This window comes from Exophiala bonariae (assembly GCF_035927105.1).
Source record: "Exophiala bonariae strain CCFEE 5792 chromosome Unknown scaffold_22, whole genome shotgun sequence".
In the NCBI taxonomy this organism is placed as follows: domain Eukaryota; kingdom Fungi; phylum Ascomycota; class Eurotiomycetes; order Chaetothyriales; family Herpotrichiellaceae; genus Exophiala; species Exophiala bonariae.
The window spans coordinates 130,572-157,668 of NW_027042497.1; the positions used below are offsets into that span (position 1 = coordinate 130,572).

Below are 27,097 nucleotides of genomic sequence, written 5' to 3' on the forward strand. Positions count from 1 at the left end.
CGTTCAATCGTCTGTAAGGTGGTCCCGCCCCATGGCCAGCCGTCCCCAATATTTTCCACCTTGGGGAATTTGTGATTTATCCGGATGGGGTGGAATGAAATGCTTCCAAGACTGGGCGGCCTCGGTGTTTATCTAAGTGTCTATGGGACTAACATCGTCCAGAATTAAAATCGTTGCATTTCTCTTGATGCACTCCCGTGAGGCATGCTGTATCTATGGAGGAGGTCTACTAAATTCTGGACTCAGTACCCCTATGGCACTTCCCTCTTTCAAAACCGTGGTCGGGCTTTCTCGGATATGTCGAATTCAATACTCACTCCTCACTTGGGTGTGACTTTCAGCTTGAAATACAAAGTGGAACCCAAAAACATTATCAAGTTCACCGAAGCCTTACGAATATGCTGGGAGTTCACTAGCAAAGAGCCTGAGTGTCTTTACTTCGAAGTATTCCATTCACCTACAGAGGCCGGCACTTTTCGTCTCGTCGAAATTTGGACCCAAGATATGGCATGGATAGAAAAGTATCATCTCCCAAGGGAATATTACCAAAATTATAGGAAAGCCGTCGAACCACTTGTTCTCATGAGAGAGCTTGAAGTCCTGGATCGACTGCGGGATTGGAACGTTGTCGATGATAAATACCTGCTTGGAAGCTTTAGGACCCAAAAATAAATACAAAGTTATGGCATTGAGCCGGCGGTACAGAATTTGAAAAGCCAGCGAAGAACGGCGCCAGGGTAAATGGGATGAGGCTGAAGACTCTCATATCAAACAGCAACTACTCAATCATAGAACCACTACGTGGCAGAGAAAGATTAGACCTTCGGTTTGAATAGCTAAGTAGTCAATGTCAGCAGTCGCAGTAGGCTGGAGGCACCCAGATAACGTCAAAAATCGCGGATCACCCAACCGCGTCGTATAGCTAATACTCTACCATGCAACATTTGAGTACGGCAGGCGACAGGATAGTAAATAGGCTTCACGATCCACGCCTTCTGTCATGCCCTGGGTGGGTAGGTCAAAGGTCACCGTCGCTTCAGTATCGTCCGTATAGCTTCTCAAATCGAGCTTTTCTCTACTTCTTTCACAGCTCATCGAGAATCATAACCATAACTTCGATTCCAAGACTCTTTTCGTGTGATTATTCCGTCCTATAGGAACTTGTGGCGCGCACTCAATCGTCCTTTAGGTGATAATCCTGAGAATAGGCAACTCCAGTTTCCGAGAATGCTGGGGCCGTGAATCATCATCTGCTGAAGTCGTGTTACCCCGTTACCCCCTGTGAGATCCATTCGAGGTATAACCGTGCACTAAAAGCTTACTGCAAGGTACGTAAGTATTTGAATCAGTCTCTGGCTCATAAGCGCCGAGCAAAAGTCCAGGAGGAGGGCCAGTTCATCGGAAGGTTACATGAACTCAACTTCCATCCACCATTCCTCTCGTCATGGCTTCACTAAGCAAATCACTATCAGCAAGGACATGTTTGATTACAGGAGGTGCTGGTGGCCTTGGTAAATCAATCGCTGTTGCATTCTTGGCTGCTGGTGCGAATGTGGTAGTTTGCGACATCAACCAAAAAATGCTTGACACGATAGCGGTGGATCTTTCGGACAAGGGACCTGTACTGATATCACAATGTGACATCACCAATGCTGCCGAGGTGAAGTCCTTAGTCGAGAGGTCCATTAAGCACTTTGGCACTCTGGACGTGCTAGTCAACTGTGCAGGCATCACGGACCGCTTCGAACCTGTTGGGATGGTGAGCGAAGATATCTGGAGCAAAGTCATGGCCGTCAATTTGACGGGATCCTTCTTAATGAGCAAGGAAGTCCTGCGCCATTTCATAGGCAGGAAAGCCGAAGATGCTGCAATCATCAACATTGGCTCGCTAGCTAGTCAAAGAGGATGGGCCGGAGGTAGGAATTTACCACTAACTGGGACCTGACAAGCAAGGATGCCATATGCTGACACGAGGCAGGCGCCGCTTACACGACGAGCAAGCATGCCTTGGTTGGCTTGACACGAAGTACAGCTGCCTACTATAAAAACCAAGGAATCCGGTGCAACCTAGTAATGCCAGGAGGAATGAACACTACGATCATTACGAAGGGCCCGTACACGCAGAATACGCACAGAGAAGGGCAAAGGCTGCTGGATGTGGTGGTCGATGCTTTAGCAACTCCAATTTCAGATACGAGAGAAGTGGCCAATCTATGCGTCTTCCTTGCATCAAAAGGATCATCTGCTTTGAACGGAGCTCTGATCACGGTTGACAAGGGGCAGACATCGGTACTGTGAAGACTGCGGTTTCAAGAAACTGTGTAGCCATAACCTAAGTCGTAAGAGACCTCATAGTTATCGAATTTCTCAATCTATGGTGTTTCCTATTGCATTCCGAATGACATAGCTGAGGGATTCGCTCGGAAGATTTACCTTACATCGAGTAGGACGCGTGCCAGTAGTTTGGCAATATGGACTTTATGCAACAACAGAAGTCTTTCACCTCTTTTTATGGCAGCTTGAGTCGCTAAAGAAGCCGAGTTGTTATTCTCCTTGCTCATTTCGCCACACCAAACAATCAACGTGGCAAAATAAAGGGCGTAAGGGATATGGGGACTTTCGAAGGGGAGACGTTGACCCTCTGTGGCTGACAACGACGGCTGGCCAGATTGGCGATTCAGCACGTTTGGATCCGAGAAACTCTCTTCGATAGCGGTAATCATGTGGTCAGCATGCCATCGAGAAAACTTATACTGGGGACTGCGGGTCCACGCTTGTACTTCCCGAGCTGCTATACCTTTCTCAGGATCTCGTGCTGCTGACTTGGGCGCTGAGTGCGCAAAGCTCTGCACGACCGTGAGGTTGGCGCGAAGCATGATGTTCATCATGTGATAAACTGTCAGATGAGAAACATCTGCTGCTTCTCCGCGGAGACGCAACCAAGTATCACAAGCAAGATCCGCAAAATCCCTCTTCCAAAGCGAAAAGCTCTCGACGACCAAGTTGCTAACGCCATACCTGTTCTGGCGCGGATAGAGTACTGGGAACAGAAAGACACTTATACATGCTAGGCTCCCAAGGCTAGATTCGCTCCCTACCGAGACACTCATCCGTCCACCGCCTATGATTTGCATGACCAATTCGTGTAGAGATTGGATTCGGCCAGCAGATCCTCTCGGTCGTGCGAATGAATTTGGATGATGCCAAGAAAGAGAGGGAGGGCACTGCATTATGATTACCCGATAGCAGTCGAGTATGTACAGGGCCTCAAGTAAGCTTTTGTGACTAGGTTAGCCTTGCAGTCTTAGTGGAGTGGGAAACTATTACTGGGCATTCTCATCTTCTTGTCGTTCGTGCGGCATGGATGCCATGAAAGTCTGGCTGTATGCTTGCACTGACTAAAGCCCTTCGTTAGTGATACTCATTGACAAGGTTCGCAAACACACCTCAATCAGATGTCCATGGGATGACTCCGAGAACTCGTAACTTCTCTTGTCGCCACTGCAAAGACCGTAGAGTTCCAACAGTATAAACTATTTTCGTTACCAGATATTTGGTTGGAACCAGAGGAAATCACTGTACCGTCTTGACAATCATAAGCTGCTCCTTCAGGGTGATTGAAGCATTATCAACAATACTACTGGTGTTGAACTAGCGGGATTTAGCTCCCAAGTCCGTATGCAGAAAGCACGATCCCTACCGCTGCCAATAGTAGTCTTCGAGCATCGTTGTACATGCACATTGCAACTTCGTTGCTGCCAAATACCGAGCAGAACAGGCCTCCGGTTGCAGCCATTGCAAGTGTGTATGCAATTTGGCTATCGAAATTCGAACAAGCGTCTTTGAAAATGACGAATGTTTTTGGTATATGTCGTTTAAATATGCTCAGAAAAATCCTGACGATATCCCTGCTGTATTTGTCTTGATCCGGGGGTACCGAATACCAACTCCAGCGAGCGTTGTCAAGTGAAGGTGAAGATGCCCTCGACTTGCTGTCAAAGTATTCCTGCATCATCGTGGTCAGGGTATTTATTGACAACGGGGCCGAGTCTTGCGGAAGCTCGCCGTTTGAATTCATGAAGCATTCAGGTGTTGCAAATTCGGATCGGTCAAACCAAAAAGGGGTATCCTAGGCTTGGTTAGTCTAACAGGACTCCGGATTGGGAGGCATACTACCGCAGGTAATCCCCAACTATTAGATGTCTCAGCTATATCGGAGAATTGGCCAAAGACATTATCAAAGAACAGCGGCATTTCCGACACTTCATTGATGAGTTCCTTAGGATTTGACATTTCCACATTTCTCTCGATTCGGCTGTCATTCCCTTCGTGGCTACTCTGTGGTATTTCTGCGAAGTCAGGAACAATTGGAAGCCCAGGAATCAAGTCTATATCCAATGATGCACCAATCGGCTGTTCCATGTGAGAACGTATAGGATTGAGGCCTTCACTAGTAGAGAAACATGTGGCAGGGTCCAACGATGGGGCGGCTGTGATATCAGTATGCTGATTTCTCTCCTCTGTCGCAGATGAGCTTTCCGGCGTGATGTATTGGCAGATTGTACTACTGGAGATGCATGGTGCGCAAGGCTCATTACCATCACACCGCATTTTCTTCCTCCTGCAGCACACACACGCAATACGCGCACGCTTCCGTGGCAGATTCTGCGTAGAGAGAGGGCCACGCAACTGGCCTGATGGACCTGCATGACATCTTTTAATGTGCGCAGTTTTCACGTCGGAGCGTTGGAACGATTTGAAACAGTGCTGACATGTAAAAGGTTTTTCTTTGGTATCTGAGTGTAGACGCTTCAGCAGTGGTCGACATCGGAATCGAAACAACCTAGAGCACCTACGGATTCGGTGGTGTCGGTTTAGATGCTCTGCTCGAGAAAAGGTTCGAAAGCAGACTTCGCACTACAATCAAGTCAATATTGTCATCGGCCCGTGAGAGCAAAGCGAATTCGGAATCATTTGACAGCTCCAGCTGGTGAGATCTTGGGAATGTGGTCAGAGAACTGGTTCAAATATATAGCATACCTGGTGACTGTGATCCTCTTGGCTGGGATCGAGACTATCGGTCGTCGCCATGGTCTCGAGATAAAGGTTGGTGATGACAAGCTGCCAGGATCGAAATTGGGGGAATCAATAACTTCTGAGAAGGAACAACGAAAAAGGAGGGGTACCTAACTGATGAACTCCGTTGGCTAGCACTGTACCTAGGTAACTTCTCGGCCGACCTGGGGTAATTTTTGGTATTAACAAATCTGCGCTCGGGGATGCCCTTGGGGTCTCTAACCCCACCTTGTTAACTAATAGTCAGTTCGATGACCTCAAATCGGGGGAAAATTCTCAACCCCAGCCTCATGCTTCCTCTTTCGCAGCCTGTTCATGCATAATCTACGCATAGTCCCAAGTCGGTCATCTCCTGTTCAGAATCATGACGAATCAACAGCTTTCGTCCGACAATACTCAGACTAGGCTCTACAGACCTCGACTGTGGCCAAGCGAGCGGCAGCCTTCACGTTGGGATGTCTACGATGCCCATAAAGTACCTGGAGCATCATTTCTCGAGCGTTTTCGCATTGCGCTCCTTCACAGCGAAGACGTCGAGGAAGACACAACGGAAAACCCGGATTCGAGGTCCACGGGCGACGCTGTAGAGACAATGCACTCGGTAAGCGATGATGTCTGCTTGACTTCTCACGAGAATCCTCTGAGTAGTTCTTCCCTAGGGATTACCAGCACCATATACTTACCCTATGGTCATGCTTTCCGATCTGCCGATTTTGCCACCAGAGCATACACTAGCCCATTACCGGAGTGTGTTCTTGCACTTATTCGAGCATCATATATTCATAAAATCTCTGGGCGTGACAAATTCAACTATAGGCCATCCACCACCATACTTGGAAATCGCGATTGCATGTCTAGGGTCGATTTCAACAAACCCCAAAGATTCAACCAGTCACGAAATCTCAGTTGGACGGTCTGATTCCACAGACTTGTTTGTCGCTGGCGCTGGCCTGTGGTCTGTAATGCTAGAAGTTGATAACCGCGAGAGTCGATCATGTGCGGCAACCATCGCGGTAAGAGTGTCGCAGGGAGTTTGTTCTCTTGCTATAACTGATTTCCTCTCTCCTACCAGGGCGCCCTCTTTACCACGTATGGCATTTTATCGACAGAATATGCAGCTCGACAGAAAACCTCGGGGCTTTTATGCAATTTAGCCACGGTAGACATTCTATCATATCCCCCTTCCTGTAGAATTGATATGCTAAACCCTTGACAGATGTCGCGACGTTCCCACTTAATCGATGGCTATTCTCCACTCTTCGCATCAGTCAAGCTACCACCAAAAGACTTTGGAGTAAAAAGGTGAGAGTGTTGATAAGGAAAATGGGGTTCAACTGACTAAGAGTGGTGATTTTTAGCTCCCTCGTCGCCTATCTGGTCTTGCTTGATACCATGCACGCCGTACACTTCAACAGAGTGCCCAACTACTCAGTCAGCGAGCTGTACATTAAAATGCCTTGTTCTGATCATCATTTTCGCATGGTTTACAACTCTCTCATTCATGGATATGTCTTACCTCTCGATGTCAGATCTAATGAAGACGCACTTCTCCTACTGCTCGCGATGCTCAACGATATAGTGTATATGCAGCAATGTCACCTCTCAATGCCATACCCTCCCAGCTACCAAGAAAGTGCCATAAACGGTCTTGCGGGTGATCAGTTGAAGCCTTTACGAAATCCATGGTCACCATTATCTTTACAAAGCGAGTTTTGCAGACTGGGTGCAGACTTTCTGTCGGCACTTTCCAGGTGGCATGTCCATTTTAAGGACCTAGTGAGAAAAGATATCTTGGCCCTATACCACTTCAGTGAGCTGCAACTTTTGTGCCCCGATCTAGGCTCTCTTTACCAATTGGTTGGCTACCCGAGAGAAGCGGTGTTTGTTGATCCGGGGGTAAACGTTGCCAAAAGCCTTGATATCTCGGACAAAGCACTGGATCTCGCCTGGTTGGTACTGGAGCTCTCCGACACAAAATCAGGGTCGGACCAGGAAAGACTCTCAGTGTGGCTTCCCATCATCATATTCACCTCGGCTTTGATAGTTTGGTACAAGCTTCAGTGTACGGCCAGCAACAGCCGTAGGTATGGGTCTCTCAGCATATTAGTCACGTTCAGAAATCAGCTGGCCAAGTTTCCGTGGCCATGCTGCGAAGCTATGACAAGCACGCTAGATAGACTTATGGAAACATAGGCCTTGGCTTTGCTACGTAAATTTCACCTGGGAGCCATTTCATTGTTCGAATCGACCAGTCATGCGGTGATTGTTCGTGCCCACTAGTTGTGAGTCTGTCATACTCCAAATGTGGATGGAAATGGAGAGGCGGTGGGATTCCGGATGGGGGAGGGGGCCTTGGGCCGGATGGAGAGCCGGATGGGGAAGAGACATCATGGATGGCACCGTCTCACACACCGAGTTGGGAACCACTACAATGGAAGCGATTGGTCGCATATTCGAAACACTTGACTCCAGAGTATCTCTGCATCACTGTTATCGTGGCTTCTGAGCGGATGCAGGTTGTGCTGACGAGGTCGGCAATTTCGTATGGCTTTCTGCCCCTATATACCTTCATCTACTGCGCTAAAATTAGACATGAATGGTGGAGCCGAGGTACTCCAGCAGTGAACGGTGTTTGAGTTTTATGATCAGAATACTAGTTATCTGGAAGATATGGTCAGGGCGTGATGAGCATTGTTCATAAACATCCTGAACAATCAAAGACGTTTTCACAAAGGCCAATCTTCGGGTTAGCTGCGTTTGACAAAATTCGTTTATTACAGCAAGATGCCAACAACCTATCTGATTACGGGTGCCGCTAGAGGTAGCTTCTTTTGGCCTCCACAAATGGAAGACACTGCTGACATTGTACAAAGGATTAGGCAAGGGATTAGTCGCTGCGTATCTAGCACAGGCCAACAATGTTGTCGTGGCTGCAGTTCGTAATCCTGATGATGAAAATAGCAAATCATTACAAAGCTTACCTCGAGCGCCAACAACTTCACTCGTTATTGTCAAAATCGACAGCAATTCGACGACCGATGCCGCCGAAGCAGTCGCAGTACTTGAGACTCAGTATAACATTACCGCACTGGATGTGGTCATTGCGAACGCTGCAATATCCCAGAAATTTCCACGAGTGGAGAATGTCACAGCCGTTGACATATTAAATCACTATCGTGTAAACGTAGTTGGCGTAATACTGTTATTTCAGGCAGTGCTACCCTTACTTCAACGATCCGATAAGATACCCAAGTTTATTGCAATGAGCTCGGAAACAGGCACCATTGGGAACCAAGAGAAGTTTGAGATCCCGAACGGTGTTTACGGACCGACCAAAGCGTCTCTAAACTGGATAATGAAGAAAATCCACCTCGAACACATCAATATAGTGGCATTTCCTGCACATCCAGGGTGAGTTATGTTGATAACCGTTGAGGGCTGCAAGAAATTCTGAGAAATACATTCACAGATTTGTCCAGACTGACATGGGGAATGAGTGTGCCCAAGAATTTGGGATTGAAGACACTCAGATCACCATTACAGAAAGTATTTTAGGTCTGGTCAATATGGTCAGTATTTATTTGCATCTTCCCAATTCGTTGTTAAGTTCAGCCTAGCTTATATAAGTACACATAGATCGACAATGCGACAAGAGAGACCAGTGGAGGAAAGTTTGCATTCTGGAATGGAACGTTCGGAGTATGGTGATGGTGGAGAGTTACGGGTATCTGGCCCCTATGGGGGAAAACCGCTTCGGAGCAAGAGGTTGACCGAGTCCGTGAAGGAAGCTTTACTACGCCAAAGTTGCCTAATCACGAAGGTAGATGTCGTCTAACGACATAAAGGAAAGGACGTTTTCAACATAACAGGATTTGTAACCACGGTCAAAGCAGCTATCAAAGAAAGAGCCTTAGGTGAAGGTAGCCATGCATGGCATTTTCGCAGCGTACAATGATACAAAGCTGATACTGAGATATATACCAGCATGAACAGGCAGCTGACCAGTCACGCTATGGGAATCTTTGGCATCTGCCATGGCACACACTGGCTGCTCAGGTCCTTTTCAAAGAGTGCTATCAATAAGCACGTTTCTAGATACACGTTTCGGATGGCGCGTACTGTGGGCCCATTCGTCATAGCGCATAGCCACCCTTGGAAGACACCTTAGCGGTTCTTGGCACTTAGCTACCTATTGCGGGGAGAGAAAATGGTCCCCATCGGCCCTTTATTTAGTATCGCACGCTGTCTTTGGTCTGTTGTTGTTGGATTTAAGAGCTTACTTGCACCAATCGAAGTTCACGTGGCTGAGCGCTGGGTGTCCATGAGTTCTGTTTTGCCATGACTGATAAATTTTGCCGCGGGACTAATTGAAGAAGTCCTTCTTGGTAGGGTGGCGCAGCACCATTGTAACTTCTCTCGGCACAAAAGCTTTCTGGGACAACAATTCAACAACAGGGAACATGGATAGAGTGATAGCACTGAAATCAAAATATGCTATTGAGATTATCGTTGTTCGTTAGCACTTCACGCGGACATGATGTGTGTTAGACACACGTCTCGCAAAAAAATCGTGCAACTGAGCCGCTGAAAGGTCAAATATCCCCGGAGACTCATGGGATCCTGGTCAACTTGACCACAGCTCAGCTGTAATGAAAAAACAGGACCAGCGAATTTGGGATTAAAGATTCAATTACGTATGCGATAGTGGAGCCTCTTGGGAGCCTCTTACACCGCCTCATCCGGGTAAGCCACACCGTGAGGAATATTGTATGGGATAGATTGCTGAAATCTCCATCTTCTGCCTCAAGAAGCGCGCGCAAGCTCTTCCGAAATGCTGATGCCTAGAGCGACCAGAGGCTTGGGCACCACTTGGCAGCTTGAAAAACAACCGCTCAAGCCCATCGAGTTGGAGATTCTGAGAACTCTATACAAGGATTAGAAGTTGGCACTGGAAAGATGTTTGAGTTGTCTCCACAGCAAGTGAGTTGCTATACAGGTTTGTTTCAGTTTGGTTGACGTGTTCAGCCACGGTCATAACGCAGCCTCTCATGTTTCGAAGCAACAATACAACTTTTATCTCAAATGCACGACTGTCTATAAAGAAAGCGTGGCCTCTGGATGTCTGAATCCCAATACCAGGCGACTCCAGTATCTCAACCATATATCAACTCGGGGCCAACAACAGAAGTCACCAACCTCTATACCACTTTACAAGAACAACCATTACAATCAACATGAAAACCATCATTGCCGCATTCCTCGCACTCAGTGCCTTGGCTATGGTCATTGCTGGAGATGTTGATAGGGATGATATTCCCGAACAATGCACCTCGGTTTGTGTGAATCTACCGGACGTTTCAACCGAGTGCGACCGTCTTTTCGATGCTGACAGGGATGAGACCGCCTGTATTTGTGCCAGTGCTGGTGCCGAAGAAGCCATCCCACTTTGTGCTGCTTGCATTGAACATTACGACGACAGCGATAATGACGACGACGACGATGACGACAATAGCGATAATGATGACGACGACAATGGTAAGTCTCGTCGAACTACTCGTGTATAACTGTGCTCATAGATATTCAGATGTCAGTGAGCTGCTTAGGAGCTGTGGCTTCTCCACCGTCACTTTTAACCCGGCGAGCACATATACCGTCCGCAACATTATACCTGCTGCCACTCTCCTCAAAGAGTGAAGAATAATCGCGATAAAGCCGCGCAGGGCGTGTATAGACGACTGCTGATTGTTTGGGGACTGGGGAAGACACGACTTTGCCCATGTGCTAATGGTCTCAATGCTACTTTGTGGTTGAGAAAATACTCTCCTTTTGTTTATCAATCTGATCAACTCGTTATTTGATGCTGATAGGAATTTGGGCATTGATCACTCCAGTCACTTCATGAGGCTTAGACACTGATTTGGGTAACCAAATTTCAGTCAAGTTTCAAAGCTGCCTCCTGACTGTCTTCTGGCTGTATTGATTTATTTATGATACTTTTGAAATTTATGTCGCGAAATTGGAATGTCATTCATCGCAGACCGTACTCTGAAACCAAGTGATTCGCCCGCGAACTTTTATACAAGCTCTGTCACATGAAGACTTGTGAGAGTGACCTATATCCATGAATGCAAGCTATCTTTACCAGAAAAATCTCTCGGCAACAGCTTTACTGAACGTAATTCGTCCTCATTTAGTATTTTGGGTCAGGGAAGATAGGACGAATGTTCGCAGATAGCCTGCTGATGAGAGAACATCGCCAGCTAGAGGAGGTGTTTTCCGATTAATGCCCAGCGCGTAACTCATGTAGGCATTTGCTGCGTTTGCGAACACATAGACTTGCTTCCTAGTCTTGACCCCAGCGAGAAGTGTTTCATGTGTCGAAACGTGTAGGGACCGCAAGTCCTAGGAGAGATTCAAGATGAACATGGCGCTGTCCATCGCCAATTGGCTACTTGCGATTAGCCTGTTGATTGGTCGACGCCGTATCCCGGGCCTTCTCTCGCTCATCAATGGCATCTTGTCCAGGATTTGACTCTTCATAGTTGAAGTACTTAAGAAATTTATAATATCCGCCGGCAAGCAGACTACCCATAACAGGACCGAACCAATATATGTAATGGTACCCCGGGAAATTGGCGGTTGCGACAGCCGGGCCAAAGCTGCGAGCCGGATTCAGTGAGGCGCCCGTGTAATAAACGCCTTCAAATGTTCAGCTTAAGTGCACTCAAACTTTGCAAAGGAGTGATATGTCAAAAGACGTACCGGCCATCATGGCAACGAATAAAGAAATTCCAATTCCAACCGGTGCCACAAATGTTCCATAATGCTTCTCCGCTGCCAGCATCAATATCGTAAATACTAGCAAGCTCGTAAGGAACATTTCAATAAAGACACCCTGTGCTGGAGTCACATCAGCCTGGAGGAGAGTGTTGACGACCAAGGGCCCGGGGAACATGCATTGCACAAGTGCAGCGGCGACGATGCCACCAAGAAGTTGTGCTGGTAATAGGAGCAGTCCACGGAACCACGGCAGAGTTCCTGTAATAACCATTCCCAATGTCACCTATCCTGTGTCAGTAATGTGAACTTGTGTTCGGCTTGAATCCGGAATGTTAGGTCAGGATGGAATGGTTATTCATACGGCAGGATTAAAAAGGCCACCGCTAACGCGATAAAATGCCCAAACGGTGACAAGCAAGCTGAAACCGAAGCTCAAACTGGTCAACATCACCTGCTCTGGAGTTTCTGCAACACCTCCACCGGTTGCTGCTGCAGTTTGGGCGCCTGCGAAAGCAAACCACAAGAATATTGTTGTGCCAACGAATTCACTGCACATGGCAAGTCCGTGTTGACGGGCTTTCCGCCATTTTTCATGAGAGTCCCGTCTTTCTTGTTCACCAGAGAACGGCCGATGTCGATTCAATCTGCTCTCGCTGGGCATTCTGTGTCGTTCGGAGTAGGTAGTATTGAAAAGGTATGTGAGTGGAGGGAGGATAGAGCGCACGATTCGTCAATTGAAAAGCAATGGTGGATAATAAGGTTACGTTAGTCGTCCCAGGGTGTACAAACTTGTAAAAGTTACCAGGTAGTCAGACCGATATCCTATTCGGATGGTAAACTAGTCCTTATATGCTAAGCGAGATTCAAAGAAAATAATGATAAGCTCAACTTTTCAGAAATCGTTTGGAACTCACGGACTGCACGCTGGGCGAGCCCCTACTAGGTATATAGCTGTGCGAGAATGACGTTTATTTTGTGACGTGATCATTCTGCGGAAGAAAAAGCCGCCCTCCTTAAAATATACAAGGATATCGAGTCGCATGGGACCAGAACCTTTCACTACCTACATCAGTAGGGATTGAGTAATTCGTCGAACAGATTTATGTTCTTTCTCTTGTGAAATCCTTACAGTGTTTTGTTGTTATCACGAATCATAGTTCATTCCTCCCGTAGTGCTTCTATATAATTTCATTATTCGGGTGATTGGCCACTATCCTTCGGGCTACGGAACTTGCGGACAAGATGGGCCGGACAGGGCCTCCGTAAATAACGATAGTACCTCTTTTGTCGAGATAAACAATTCGCGAACGTGTTAGCGAGAGTCCTGGAACACTACCACAGATCTATCCCTATAAAAATCATCCTCACTTTGATAGACCACTATGCTTCGCTCTGGCAGATTGATCATTTCTTTGGGCAGAGGATGTTCTCCGCACCTTTGTTCAAGTTGTTTTTGTTCTTCTTCGTATAGGAGCATAACCACTGATTCAAAGCCTCAGAGAAACGTGCATGTGCAGCTTTAGCATCTTCATCGTAGCTGTCGAAGTCTCCGCAGTGCTGCTTATTACGCAATACCCTGCCGAACAACGGGGCTTCTGGTGTGGTGGGGGCGTCGTAGTCTGGAATTGTTATGTTGTCGACCATGAGCGGTGAGAGGGTTCTCCATGGATCAAATTCACCATCAGTTAAAAATGTACGGGACGGACGCATCTTTTGACCACCATACATACGATTGATCAAATCAACTTGCGGGATAAGAGGGATGGCGCGATTTCCAGTGCCGGTGAAATTGAATTGACACTGACACTGATGGCGAAAGAAGTTTAAATCATAGTACTTGCTCACAATCTGATTGACGCCTGGGTTTCCAACTTGCAGATATCCCCATTTGGTGCAGTATTGGTATTTCCATGAGATGTCTTCCAGCTTGTCATCCCTCACACATTGAGGTGACTTTGGTTGCACAGATTTGACTGGGCAGGAGATCGTTTCTCTACCGAAGTCTATCTGATCGATGAGACCTGGCCAGCTCTGCAGCCGGTCCAGTGTAAAGTCAACACCCTTACGATGTGCCCAGCCTTTTGCATCGGACATAGTTCCTGTATCGTTGTTATATGAGATATGATCGCACATGGCTCTCAGGCCGGGGTGGAGCGACTGAGTTTCATTTTCGGGGTCAGGCTCACGCTCCATGCCATAGTTCTGCCACGTACCCCAAATATTTGAAAGATAACTGGCAAAATTAGCATCGGGAAACGGTTTTCTTGGTGCAGCCGAAAATGTATTGTTTGATAGCAATTGCGTCCGCTGGACTTTTGCTCAGCCTGATATCGATCTCAACGATAGCGGCATGCATATCTGCCGAACAGTTGGAATATCTATACCTCGTCATACCTGACCAGATCGGCTGGTAATACGAAGACATGTCCACTTTCGCCTCGATGGGAGCAGAGGCGGCATATGAGGCAAATATCGTGTCCGGGTATGCAACGCGCATGATGGCAGCTCGAACTCCTGGATAAGAGCATCCGATGAATATCCAGGGTGTCTTTTTGGGCGTAAGATCCACACCTTTGAATTGCTTCTCAGACCTCTTGAAGGAACTGGCAAAGACCATAACGTCATCAAGAGCTTGTTTCGTAGTAAGATATTTGAAATCTTCCTCTCTACTTTCGATAAGCCGGTTCTGCGGCAGGGGGAGAGATTCTCCATAATATCGATGTTCCCAGACGATGCCCAGGCCCCTGTGGCCTTTCAAGAATCTCTCAAAAAAGCTCAACTGCTTATCAGAGGTAAACTTGTTGCTATTAATGTGGCTAGTATCGGCAGTACCCTCACCACCATCGTATAGAAATACGGGACCTCCTGGTTCGTACCAATCGGCCTTGACATAGAAACGATTCGAAAAGTTTGAGCTTGTTTTGTTGTTATGGTCAATGCGAAGTGACACGTTCTCGGCGTTCGGAACTGAGTTGAACCTTCCAGTGTCGAGAACGATCTGGTCTGCATTTCGGTGCGCAAGCCGGTTTGCGTGTGTATGGTTGAGCCAGAATAGCACGAATGCTAGGATATATATCATTTTGAAATGTTCGCTGTTTGATGAATGTTTCTTATTTCAGTGAGCGATAAAACTGGGCAAAACAAATGCAGATCGCTGTCTTCAAGGCATTGATTGTCCATCTCTCAGCATGGGATGGAGCTGAAAACCCTTGCTGGTCGAGACTGGCCTATTCTCGGTTGTGAATTATCACCCGCAGGATGGCGACCGAGAAAGTGCAGCTGAAGTCCGTCGCTAAAGCAGTGCCAAACAAATCACATTAGACTGCCTGCATGCGACTCCCTACGACAATGTCAGCCAGCCACCTTGAGAAATACCAGGCAAGGACTATGGGTCCCACACAACTTCGTGTCATTGACGGATACAATCATGCCTAAAATCCTCGGTATGCCACTCTCGTCCCCACCTTCAACATGTCATTCAGACCCCTCCACAGGGAATCTCAGTCGCTATCAACAAATTTGCTTTTGGAACTCCTATTGTTATGCACTTTTGGTAGGCCTTTTGACCGCCGAATCTTCTGAGCGAAGACTGGAGCAAACTCTAGGCGAGCCGTGAGACTAGATACAAACTCATCACAGATGTGATTGCAGTCGCTGATGGCGCTGGCCTCCCACACTATTGACTCGCTTGCTGCATGGCCCCTAATGCTCAAGATGACGGATCGGGCCATGGCGCACTCACCAATTGAAAAAGCCAACACGCTCTCAGCACTGTCTCAGTGCTTACATGGATAATTGAGCAGGATACGAAGGCTGTCCATGTATCTCCTTGAGGGCACCAGAGTCAAGGCTTAAAAGCATGTCGATGATGTTCATGACTTAAGAGCCCGCCGTGAAGATACTTCGAGAACTTCTCCGTCAAGGTCAACCATATAGTGGCACTATTCCTGATGGACGTACTCCACTATCATAGCTGTGGTACCTTGAATCATATCACATCCTATCCTATATAATACTGGTTAAATTTCGATTCGAAATTGGGAGGACAGGCAGAGATCATGAGCTTTACTTTCAGGCTAGTTAAACAAATGGGTACATGGGATTAAGGCCCGCTATGAGATTGCCAATATATCCTTATCGTATTCATAGGAAACGTCATCAGCTCAGCACTCTTGTGAGTTCCTCTGCATACATCGCAATATATGTACGGTGTCGATTGAAACCAGTCTCCTATTGCTGATAGGGATCTAACTTGGGTGGCAACAAATGCAGCAACATTGATGGCGGGAAAAATTAAAGCTAGAAGTGTGTTCACCGCAAACAAATGTGCAAGCGTCGCAATCAGGAATGGTTCTTTCTCGTTCAGAAAAAGAAAAGATGTGGACAGTGGTTTCATGAAAGTTGAGAAGGGATAAACAAGTCGGAATTGGTCTTGTACTTTGAACGTTGTTGGCCAATCTCGAACAATCCTTATGAGATCTCGAAGACCTCTGATTGTTGTGGAAGCTTCAGGATTACTCTTGAAGCAGCTCGATAACCGATTTAGTGATGAATTGGCTTGGTCCAAAAGAGTTCTTATGGCCTCGGAGAACGTGGAAACTTCTGCTCCATTCGAGTGAACTTTTGAATCGAGTCCAATCTTGCCTAATGGATTTTTGGGCGGTTTGAAACTGAGTAGGGCTGAAGACAAGACCGAATCACCCAACCATGGCTTCATTTGCTCGATAACCTATTGGATCATTAGCAAGAGATCGAAGTATTGGAGCTTTATCACGGGTCTCATACAGAGGAAGTCCCATCCATCATCATCCTCCATCCAGACCTAATTCATTCAGTGTTTCAGGCCCACGAACAATCATAAAAGGGTTTCAGGCCTTACCATGTATCTTGCTGAAAAAGCAAAAGTATGGATCCGCATAGCACGGCGTCTGCACTCTGTCGCGAAAAGGACGCAAGAGCTCTTCTCAATCCTTGAATTGCAAGAGCATGGTATTTGGCAACATCTCCAAGGACCACCGTGTCTTTTGTGACGTGCGCTAGTCTTTTCGCTGAGATCACAATCATAGCATGAGCAACAAAATCAATTTTTGAGGCAACTTGAAAAAGGCTTAAACATCCATAGGTCAGAACTCAGTTGGACATTCGCATTCAGTTGTCCGACTTACATGCGAAACTCTTCCCACCAAACACAGAAGCGGCTTACTTTATTTTGTTCAAGAATTTGCGCCAATGACCATAAGTAATCTAGGTAGCGAAAACTTCCAATATGTAAATGGTGCCATTCTGAGAGTGTATGGCCTGTGAAGGATGGAAATTGTTGTGAACATTCCCTGGTGTGACAAGCATTGCCAGCTACGAATTCGGAAGCCTCCGCTGGAATCACGTTAGGCCGTGCATATGCACAGGACTTACTGAGTCGGAGACAATTCAAACTTTAGGCAAGTCAGTACATTCCTTGAGGGTGGGTTTCTCTGGGCTCACCAGCTTGGACGGTGCTCATCGCACTTGACTCGGCGGATCTTGCAAGTATTGCATCCATTCTTGGACTTGGCATGACTTCGGCGCAAGACAAGCATGGATCGGGATTATGACAAGGCTGACACTCAATCTTTACAGCTACAGGATCTTGATCCGGGCTTATATAACAGACGACGTGGAAATGTCGCTAAATTCTCTGTGCAATTAGTTCAGCCAAGCACGTTAGGAGGAACATAAGATCTGCATAAATGTCAGCTCTGAATGGTGACTGAGGCCTCGCTTAGTAACGAAGGATTTATTCGATGAAGCTAAACTCAAACCCGCATCTACATAGATCTGCCCAAGCCACATCCGTATTGGAGATAGAAGATCGTGTAAGATTTTAGCTCCATGGACCATGTATTAACTTCATTAGTCAGGTTCATGGAGCGCCACGGCCGGATTATTACGAAATTGAATTCCTATGACCCAAATAACAGTGGAACACATTGCGGATATGGTTTGAGGTTGAATGATCACACTTGAAAAACAATTCACACTTGAAATATAATTAGTAACTAAGTTGGTTTGTCACTTGTGTTGATTGCGGTACTCGAAGGGATGGGCAAGGCAATGTGACGTCAATTCATGGTGTGGTGACCCTTCTTTCACTGTGAACCAATCTGTTGCACTGCGAAAAATCGACCTCGCTCCTGTTTCAATGACATCTCCATGACAGGGAATCATCCTATCAAATGCCCATTCGCCAATAATCGTAGTGGACTTTGCAAAATCCTCCTTGTTCTGGGCAACGGAATACCATAGGATGATCTTCTGTCCTAGAAGGCTACCCTTGGTAGTGAGGACCTTGTTGAAGATTCTTGTGAGGATTCCCGAGTCCGTCTTCGACACCAATGAATATTGCTCAAGAGCCGGTAAATTGAATAAAATGTCGGCTTGTATGAGGGTCGCACTTGGCTTGTGATGAAAGACAACGTCTTTATTCCGGCTAGCAGCCATGAACTCGTATTCGAACTCTGCATCGAAAGCCGCATGGACACCCTTGGTCTCATTTGTGGTAGATATGACATGGGTGAACTTAATGGTCTCTATATCTTTCCTCTCTGATCGTTTCTCTGAAAGGCCTTCCATTCCTATGATGATAGCATCGGTGTACTCATTGGCCCAGTCTGACAGAAAGAGGTGGTGCTCGAGATTGAGGACTGTGATGAATAGGACGCGACCCAAAGATCGAATTTTTTGCTTCACTTTCTCTGTCAGACGTATTGGTGAGAATACAGCGAGTGAGCCAGATAAAAGTTTCACAATAGTGGTACGGCCGCCTGCTTTGAGTCCCCCAGGTATTGTAAATGGCACACTCAAAGTTGTGATATTGTCTGTGATATCACGAATTACCAGAGTGTCATCAGAGCTCTGAGCCATGTTCGTTGAATTGAGGAACCCGCAGGAAGACTTTGCTCATGATCGGAGTGATTGAGACAGTGCCACCCTCAAGACTGAAGATGGGAAGATAATGTACTATTTTTCTCGATCCTCCCCTTCGAAATCCACCTGCACTAGCTAGCATATAGTAGAAAGTATTTTGGAGGAGACTCCTGCACCTTCGCTACGTCTTAGCGTTGTGTATCAAATTTTCTCAACTGATCTTAGTTGCTTCGTGGTTCCTCCCGAAGCTCTCGCATGGAAATTCGTGCGGGCCAGATAGTCGATGCTTTACGATTTCCACGCTATTTCGCCTTAAGTAAGTTTCGACTAAAATCTTACACGATATGAAATTTAATTTGATCATACTGGGCTATCTCTCAGTCAGTTTTCAAGGATCGTTTTAGACCTGCTTAACCTCTTGTGTCACAAAGGCCCTGCGTTGAGCACTCAATTAATTGGCGATCTTGACCACTAGTCTCGGTTATGAGATTTTACGACGATCCTAGAAGATGGAAGCCCAAACGGTGTCAGCCCTGGATTTCTCAGAGAATTGTGTAATCTCCATGAGGCCAGCTTTTATCAAGTATATAGTCAAGAAAGTCTCCCGCGGCATCAAGAACAATTGTCATCTTCAAGCATCGGACTCCTTGCCCACGCAATCCAGCCTTGAAATCTGAAAACATGAAACTCCAGCTCAAAAGCTATACTATAGCACTACTTATAGCCCCCGTGCTTACACAACCTACCCCAAACTCTGGAACGAATTGGACCCAATGTACCTCTTTGAAGCCGCCAAATATCCCTGGAACGACGATAATCTCGTTCAAAGCACAAGAGCTACTCAACTATACAGTGTCCGCCGTTCCACTGCTACTCAAAAACGACATATCGGGACTCAATATCTGTGACGTAGATATTGTGCTTACCCACCAGGGTGCACAAGATCAAGTTAAGGTCAAGATATGGTTACCACTAGAAGGGTGGAATGGCCGCTTTCTCGGCACAGGTGGGAGTGGGTTTGCTGCCGGTCTGTTTGAGTACAGCCTTGCGCCTGCGGCAGGACTGGGATACGCTTCAGCATCTACTGATGCGGGTCTATCTGGTGACCCTTATAGTCCAGAACTTTGGGCACTGACCGCAGATGGGAAAGTCAACACGGAACTCCTTGTAAATTTTGCGTCGCGCTCGGTTCACGATATGACTGTAGCAGGCAAGCAGATCTCGACACAATTCTATGGTACAAAGCCTCATCATTCTTATTGGAACGGATGTTCAACTGGGGGTAGGCAAGGGCTTGTCTCGGCACAAAAATATCCTGCAGACTTCGATGGGATCGTTGCAGGTGCGCCGGCAATTGACTGGGCACGATATGTGGTAGCAGAACAGTGGCCCCAAGTGGTTATGAAAGAGCACCAGACATATGTTGACCCATGTCTGCTAAAAGCCTTTACACAAAGCGCAATATCAGCTTGTGACTCTTTCGACGGGGTTAACGACAATGTGATAACGGAGCCGAAAAGATGCGTTTTCAGCCCATTCAAGCTCGTGGGAACAAGTGTTGATTGTAACGGGAAGACAATCAGCTTCACAAGAATTATCGCTACTGTCATCCACGATATTTTACGAGGCCCCTTTCCCAAAGACACGTCAAATTTATACGCATTGAACTTAGGCGCTCCTTTGGATTATCTTTCGAATACCACGGTTCTCGACGGAGTCCGTAAAGGATCACCATTCTTCGTCAATGATGCTTGGCTGAGGTACTTTGTCCTCAAGGATCCCAGTTTTGATACCACAACGATCGGCTACTCAGAATTTAAAAAGTTGTTCTCTCAGTCACAAGATGAGTACGGTGAGATCATTGGATCGAATAATCCAGACCTGTCTGGGTTTCAAAAGCAAGGCGGGAAATTGATAGTCTGGCATGGCCTCTCAGATCAACTGATCTTCCCCCAGGGGACTGTGAACTATCACCATCAAGTTGAAGCAGCCTTGAAGCACCGCGTTGCCATGGACACATTTTATCGAACTTTTCTGGTGCCGGGTGTGGATCACTGTGGTTTGGGTTTGACCAACGGGGCCGTTCCAGTTGATCCATTGTCCTCACTAGTAGCTTGGGTTGAGCAGGATGTTTCACCCGACATCCTTGATGCACTTGCTTCGAATGCAACAGGCTTTACGCTCACTCGCAGTATTTGCAGATATCCCCTAACCTCTCGCTACATTGGACATGGAGACCAAAACTCTGCAGCCAACTATATATGCGTACCGTAAGCATAGGAAAATACAAAGCGTCAGAGTGTTTATTGGTAACCCAGGCCTGCTTTTCCACCTTTGAACGGTAGTAGTGGCTTTGGGTTGACATCAACTTATTATCCATATCTTAGATAACTGCCGGATTGGACACGTATTGAGGAAGGCATCTCCTCTTAATATTACGATCTCAGTGTAGGGATCGATTTCGTCTCAGCGACACCGTTATGATTTTCTGGTCATTTGAAAAGTTTAGATGAAAATCCCCAACACCCATGGCATGACAGAATTCGTGGATGGCGAACCCTATTCCCTATCCTGTGGCCCGCCGTGCTCAAGTACTTGTAGAGTATTAGCTAATAGACGCAGTTGGGTGATCCACGAATTCTGATGTCCACAGGGCGGCAAGATCTCAACTCATATGACTGAGAAAAGTGTTATAGTACTCACGGAAGGCCCGGTCAAAGAGTCCGAATGGAGTGAATCAAGTGATGCAAATCACCAACACTCTCCACCAGGGTCCAGATCCTCTGTTGACTCTTGGTCTTCCACAACTTCTGGCCCCGTGTGCCACTGTTGGGGTAGCTGCTTTCAAGTCTTGATACGATCTCAAGCCATTGAAACGATGTACCCATCGTGGCTTGTTTCTATGTATTGAAAAATGAGCTGACCGGCTTTGTGACCCAATGGGTATCTTCTTCAGCTCAAAACTACGATCCAACCTTGCTACAAAGGTCGAAGACACCACTGTGCCTCTATATGTACGTACCCGTGTAATCCTTGCCGCTTGGCCACGAAGTACTGTAGTGGCCAACTGAGGTCTTTGAATATGGAATCAGAAGCATGGAAGCAAGTAATAGAATTCATGAACCGCGCTGATCGTAACTGTTGGACTGTGAATCGCGATAAGAATGCAGGAGAGAATTCCAAACCCAATCCTTGGGATTGCTATCCGTGATCGATACATCTCAAGACGGGTAAGATTCAAACCTAGGTATTCAATTAAAAGCGGCGTGCTTGCGGAAAGTTTTTCCGGTCCCGGAGCTGCCAAGGCCCATGCTCTGCGAACCTCGATTGGGGTTCATCGGAATGTTTTCTGAGAGCAGACCACCAGCTCACCAGAATCTCAACTCACCAATTATGACGCGATTAGGAGCGATGCGGATTGTAAGTACGACTGCCATGATCGACTCCGGTCTCTAACGTTCTCAACAGTCCAGGCGAGCCGCAGTGCTGATGGTGGGAGGAGCTGCCGTCACTCAAAACCCTTTCTTATTTCGCACGGCGTTTGCTGAAGCTCCAGCAGAAGATGAAGTACGACCAAGTACCCCGAGACACTCCCGGAGTATCTTCTGACATCGAATCCAGCTTCCCGACAAGAAACCTATATACTCTCCCTATCCTGTAGCGCCCACGACCCCGAAACCATCTCCCACCTCACCTGGTTCTACACCCAACCCAAAGTCTCCCACACCCACCGACCGCTTAACGGAACAAGTAAAACGGGCTCGACTTTTCATTTTCGACCAGTCGCTCACTGTCGAGAACGCCACAAACGACTTCCTCACGTGGGCTTTCCGTAAAGAGACAAATTTCGCCAACACAGTCGCATCCCTAGCTCCGGCACCAGAAACTGGAGAACAGCTCCTACCCGGTGGTATATACGTCCTTGTCGCAACACTTGCCGGTTCAATAGTATCGAGAAACCGTGGCATATTCCTGAGAGCAGCGACACCCTTGGCCGTCGGAATAACAGCAGGCTGGTTCTTGATTCCAGTTACCATGCGAAACACCTCGGATCTGATTTGGGAATACGAAAAGAAAGTCCCTGTCGTGAGTGAGACGCATGCGCAGATCAGTGGCTTCGTGAAGGAGAGTTGGAGACAGGCAAGAACACATGCTCAATACGCGGCGAACTGGGCCGACGATACTACATACGAAGCACGACAAAAAGTTGAAAATTTGGTGTCCAAGGGCAAATAGAGCAGTTCTTTGATCTTTCGAGCGGCGGCCAAAACGACCTTAACCAATACAGGAAGCATTAAGCAGTTACTAAATCGGCCATCACACAGGCCTGTGTACAGAAATACATTTCATTCCAATTTAGATCATGAAGACAGGAGCACGTGACCAGCCTGGATCACGAATTATGATTCAAGAATCAGTACTAACGGCTACAGCTTTCGAACAACTTTTAAGCTTGAAGTAAAGTGGACTTTCTCATATCGTCGGTGCTTATGCAACTCTCGGACAACCCCCAAGCAGTGAGTCAGCAAAGGTGGTACTTGAGCAATAACGAATACTCCCAAATAAGTACTGCGACATTCAACAACGTGCCACGGATGGGGAAGGTAGAACGCCTTGCACATGTCGATCTGTGGGAACTTGGAACTTGGATAACGAGGAATTCGTACAAAGGCTCCGGACTCGCCCCGGAAAATGATTATTCCACGCAAGGCTGAACCGATTCCTCGTACATAGAGAGCAATGATTCTGATCCAAAATACGCACTCAATTAGTAAGTGATTTGCGAGCGTTGCGGACTTCGTACCGCTGGTATCATACGGTCGTTAGGCATATCTAAGCCTGTGTCGATCAATCATGGATGTTGTTGGCGAATGAAGTCTCCAAATACTGATGGATTTGGCAGATTCTCAGCGGAGAATTCCACCAAGTATAAAAAGCATTCATGTGTCCGGGGTAGACTTATCTACCACCGCGAAATCACCAATATCACCAACCACAGGATCAAACATGGCAGGACTACCGTATGTGAGGAAGGCGCTCAGCAATGGCATCAACGCCCTCGTCGCCGGCACCAACACGTCCGGCACGCCCATAGTCTGCCTGTCAGGCTGGCCGCAAACCGCCGAAGCATACAGCGAGATGCTCCCACCCCTCTCGAAATCCCACCATGTGTTAGCTCTCGACCTCCCCGGCCTCGGCGACTCCTCGCCCAGCACGACAGGCTACACCACCAAAACCATCAGTAGCATCCTCGCATCCGCCGTAGCCAGTTACCTCGGCACCTCCACCAAATATCACCTAGTCGGTCACGACGTCGGCGCGTGGGTCGCCTACCCATGGGCCGCTCACCCACAGTACAGCTCATCGCTCGTCAGCGTAACGTTCCTCGACGGCATCACGCCGGGTCTCTTTCCGCTGCCAGAATACCCGCTGCCGGACGCGCCGAACATGAAGCTGTGGCAGTTCAGTTTCAACCGCCTGCCGGAGCTGCCGGAGATCCTCACCCAGGGGCGCGAGCGTGCTGTGCTAGATTGGCTGTTCGATAAGAAATCCGTGCATCCGGAGCGCATCACGGCCACGAAGCGCGATCGCTATGTTGAGTGTTATTCGCGGAAAGGCGGGATGAGTGCAGGTTTTGCATATTATCGGGCCATTCCCGAGGTCATGAAGGATAACCGCGAGATCAAAGCGAAGGGGATGTTGAAGGTGCCGGTCTTGACGGTCGGTGGGGCTCAAGCGGCGGGAAGGTTGATGGAGGGTGTACTTGAATTGACGGAGGAGAGGGAGAAGTCAAGATATCTAGAAATCGAGGATTGCGGGCATTATATTCTGGAGGAACAGCCCGAGGTGGCTTCGAAGGAGTTGCTGGCTTTTATCGCCGAGGTTGAGAAATGAGGAAGGCTGGATCGACCGGGTTTAACAATCATCCATTTCACAGAACCATCATGCCAATCCTGTCATACTGTACTATCTACTTCATACGTGCTGTAGCATTTTTGAAGGCAACATTCTCCCAGTTCTGGTAGTTCCTGATGGGATAACCATAACGTTCATCGTAAGGAGCGCATGCCTGCACTTTCTTGAAGCAAGTCTGCTGCCCTTGATATCTAACACCACTCAAAGACTCAAACCTTCCGGGTCTGAGCCTCCTCGACCTGCATCTCGTCGACCTTGTCAGCAATGACAGCCTCTTCGGCAGCCACATCGTTCTCAGTGATCAGAACAACCTTGTCACCAAATGCTGCTGCAATCTCTTCGAGAGTCTTCTGCTTCGTCTCACTATATTGCATAGTGAATTATTAGCTCAAACCTTACAATGAAATTCACGGTCTCAACTTCGATGCGCATAGGGAATTGGGCAAACTTACGGGAAATAGAAGTATGCGATCACCAGGAAGAAGAATGAACAAGACACGAAGACGTAATAGTAGTTTTCGTGGATGTTAGCGAAGGCGCTGGGTCCAGCCTCTGTGACTGTATCATCATTATGGTCAGCGTCTTACTCTCACATCACGACTCGGGATGGTAGTTCAGCAGAACTGAAGGTAGCTATGCGGCAATCGCGATTGTGCACAAGTCAACTTACTTCCAACATTAACGATAAAGTGTGAAGCTGCAGCGAGTCCCATGACCTTTGACCGAAGAGCGATAGGAAGGACTTCTGCGCCATACAACCAGGTAGTGCTGTTAAGCATTCCATCTATCATCCGTTAGCATCGAGCGTCTTACACTCGGAGAAATCACATCTCACAGTAGAAAATGACGAAAAGGTAAATTCCCAGAACGGCAAAACCTTTGCCCACTTTGTTGTCGGTATTTTGAAACTCTCGTTGCATGACGGAAGCATAAATTTCGATGACAACGACTGCCGCGAGACCGGTTAAAATCATGCTGTTGAACTTGGTCAGTATCTTGTGTTCACGAAAAGAGTAATAGTGACAAGGGATTCATACGGTCTGCGACCCCATGAGTCGAGTATATATCTTGTGGTGAGTACATTTGACACGAATGCACAAGTTCCATAAATTGAGGCTAAAGCTAAAATCATATGAGAGTTGATACCGAGAGATTTGTAGAGAATTGCTGTCGATCGTGTTAGTTAGGTAATGCGTGTTTAGGATTTCACCAAATAGTTACTTTGGTAGTACTGGATCACATTCACACCAGTAAGACTGGTCATGGTCTGCACAGCAATGGACCTGGCATATTCATTAGCATAGATCCTAATCGACGGAGTTTAACAAACACTCACACAAGCGCACGATGCCTGAAGAGCTTGAAGATCTCCCCAAGCGACTTGATTTCTCGCTTCTTCTCAAACTCGATTTGCGCATGCATGAGAGTGAATTCTTCTCGAGCCTCGTGCGAGCTCAAATCTCGTCGGATATTGATGAACTGAGCACGGGCTTCCTCGATCTTGTCCTGACGAATCAACATGCGAGGCGAGTTTGGCATGAAGGTTGCTAGGCCGATGAATAAGATGATGCCCCAAGGGATTTGGATTGCTAATGGGAGACGCCACTGCACGGCGCCGTATGGAGCATAGCTGCAAGCAAACCCGACCCAGTTGGAGGCCATGGTACCTAGACTGATACCGCATCCTGAGATTCCGCCGATCAAGCCACGGCTGCGCGGAGCAGAGATCTCACTGAGATATATGGGAACGGTGGCCACCATTCCACTGGGATGAGGTCAGACGCTTGCCAGCAAGGACTCATGCTGGATCATGAGCAGTTGAAGACTCACCCGACAGCAAATCCAGCAATAAAACGACCAGCCAGAAACATGCCGATATTGACTGCGCCAGTCTGAATTGATGTTCCAATGGTTACGATGATACACATCAATTGCATGAACCGAATGCGACCAAGTTGGTCTCCAATTGCCGTTTGAACAAGAGCCCCAACAGCCTCACCCGCAATGTAGATAGCAACCACCTAGCCGTGATGTTAGTGGCTATGACAGTCCCAGGGGATCCAGACTTACAGCTCCCGTCAGGCCTTTAGAAGGATGCTGCATATAATCTATCCACGACTGATGCGCAATTGCTGTAAGCTTGTTAGTTTCGATCACAAAGTACTTGAACGAGAGTGGGCTAACTGGTGGTCGCAATGCCCGTGTCGAAACCCTGCATTCGGTCAACGTTAGCACGAACAAAATCGTGAAAAACTAGCATACTCACAAAGAGAAAAGTGCCAATGGCTGCAAACAGGGACACGCCCAACGTATACGCTCCTGGTCCACCCATGTTGTTGAAAGATTGAACAATATTTCACTCGATTGCGAGAGCTGAAGGTGTAGGAAGAGAGTTCAGATGTCAAGATAGCATCGACACAAT

At 47.4% G+C, this 27,097-nt stretch overlaps 11 protein-coding genes across 11 annotated transcripts; 6 read left to right on the forward strand and 5 right to left on the reverse strand.

The window, feature by feature from the left end:
• Window positions 1-1,444: 1,444 nt before the first annotated feature.
• On the forward strand, window positions 1,445-2,298 carry LTR84_005860 (uncharacterized protein; the record flags this gene model as incomplete). The annotated part of the gene is made up of 2 exons (XM_064849424.1): window positions 1,445-1,916; window positions 1,979-2,298. The coding sequence occupies 2 exons, from the start codon at window positions 1,445-1,447 to the stop codon at window positions 2,296-2,298; spliced, it is 792 nt and encodes a 263-aa protein (XP_064703648.1).
• A 131-nt stretch (window positions 2,299-2,429) lies between these two features.
• On the reverse strand, window positions 2,430-2,876 carry LTR84_005861 (uncharacterized protein; the record flags this gene model as incomplete). Its single annotated transcript, XM_064849425.1, has 1 exon — window positions 2,430-2,876. One exon carries the CDS (start codon window positions 2,874-2,876, stop codon window positions 2,430-2,432), a length of 447 nt encoding a protein of 148 aa, XP_064703649.1.
• Window positions 2,877-7,860: 4,984 nt separating this feature from the next.
• LTR84_005862 (uncharacterized protein) lies at window positions 7,861-8,491 on the forward strand (the record flags this gene model as incomplete). Its single annotated transcript, XM_064849426.1, has 2 exons — window positions 7,861-7,897; window positions 7,950-8,491. The coding sequence occupies 2 exons, from the start codon at window positions 7,861-7,863 to the stop codon at window positions 8,489-8,491; spliced, it is 579 nt and encodes a 192-aa protein (XP_064703650.1).
• Window positions 8,492-10,310: 1,819 nt separating this feature from the next.
• Window positions 10,311-10,770, forward strand: LTR84_005863 (uncharacterized protein; the record flags this gene model as incomplete). The annotated part of the gene is made up of 2 exons (XM_064849427.1): window positions 10,311-10,611; window positions 10,661-10,770. 2 exons carry the CDS (start codon window positions 10,311-10,313, stop codon window positions 10,768-10,770), a joined length of 411 nt encoding a protein of 136 aa, XP_064703651.1.
• Window positions 10,771-11,524: 754 nt separating this feature from the next.
• On the reverse strand, window positions 11,525-12,517 carry LTR84_005864 (uncharacterized protein; the record flags this gene model as incomplete). Its single annotated transcript, XM_064849428.1, has 3 exons — window positions 11,525-11,775; window positions 11,839-12,139; window positions 12,218-12,517. The coding sequence occupies 3 exons, from the start codon at window positions 12,515-12,517 to the stop codon at window positions 11,525-11,527; spliced, it is 852 nt and encodes a 283-aa protein (XP_064703652.1).
• Window positions 12,518-13,260: 743 nt separating this feature from the next.
• On the reverse strand, window positions 13,261-14,935 carry LTR84_005865 (uncharacterized protein; the record flags this gene model as incomplete). Its single annotated transcript, XM_064849429.1, has 2 exons — window positions 13,261-14,089; window positions 14,241-14,935. The coding sequence occupies 2 exons, from the start codon at window positions 14,933-14,935 to the stop codon at window positions 13,261-13,263; spliced, it is 1,524 nt and encodes a 507-aa protein (XP_064703653.1).
• Window positions 14,936-17,904: 2,969 nt separating this feature from the next.
• On the reverse strand, window positions 17,905-18,756 carry LTR84_005866 (uncharacterized protein; the record flags this gene model as incomplete). The annotated part of the gene is made up of 1 exon (XM_064849430.1): window positions 17,905-18,756. One exon carries the CDS (start codon window positions 18,754-18,756, stop codon window positions 17,905-17,907), a length of 852 nt encoding a protein of 283 aa, XP_064703654.1.
• Window positions 18,757-19,440: 684 nt separating this feature from the next.
• LTR84_005867 (uncharacterized protein) lies at window positions 19,441-21,033 on the forward strand (the record flags this gene model as incomplete). Its single annotated transcript, XM_064849431.1, has 1 exon — window positions 19,441-21,033. One exon carries the CDS (start codon window positions 19,441-19,443, stop codon window positions 21,031-21,033), a length of 1,593 nt encoding a protein of 530 aa, XP_064703655.1.
• A 1,119-nt stretch (window positions 21,034-22,152) lies between these two features.
• On the forward strand, window positions 22,153-22,995 carry LTR84_005868 (uncharacterized protein; the record flags this gene model as incomplete). The annotated part of the gene is made up of 3 exons (XM_064849432.1): window positions 22,153-22,179; window positions 22,228-22,326; window positions 22,381-22,995. 3 exons carry the CDS (start codon window positions 22,153-22,155, stop codon window positions 22,993-22,995), a joined length of 741 nt encoding a protein of 246 aa, XP_064703656.1.
• Window positions 22,996-23,766: 771 nt separating this feature from the next.
• Window positions 23,767-24,654, forward strand: LTR84_005869 (uncharacterized protein; the record flags this gene model as incomplete). The annotated part of the gene is made up of 1 exon (XM_064849433.1): window positions 23,767-24,654. The coding sequence occupies one exon, from the start codon at window positions 23,767-23,769 to the stop codon at window positions 24,652-24,654; it is 888 nt and encodes a 295-aa protein (XP_064703657.1).
• Window positions 24,655-24,730: 76 nt separating this feature from the next.
• On the reverse strand, window positions 24,731-27,007 carry LTR84_005870 (uncharacterized protein; the record flags this gene model as incomplete). The annotated part of the gene is made up of 12 exons (XM_064849434.1): window positions 24,731-24,838; window positions 24,891-25,038; window positions 25,128-25,233; window positions 25,346-25,459; window positions 25,511-25,650; window positions 25,713-25,842; window positions 25,897-25,958; window positions 26,012-26,440; window positions 26,506-26,696; window positions 26,746-26,807; window positions 26,860-26,887; window positions 26,942-27,007. The coding sequence occupies 12 exons, from the start codon at window positions 27,005-27,007 to the stop codon at window positions 24,731-24,733; spliced, it is 1,584 nt and encodes a 527-aa protein (XP_064703658.1).
• Between the last annotated feature and the right edge of the window lie 90 nt (window positions 27,008-27,097).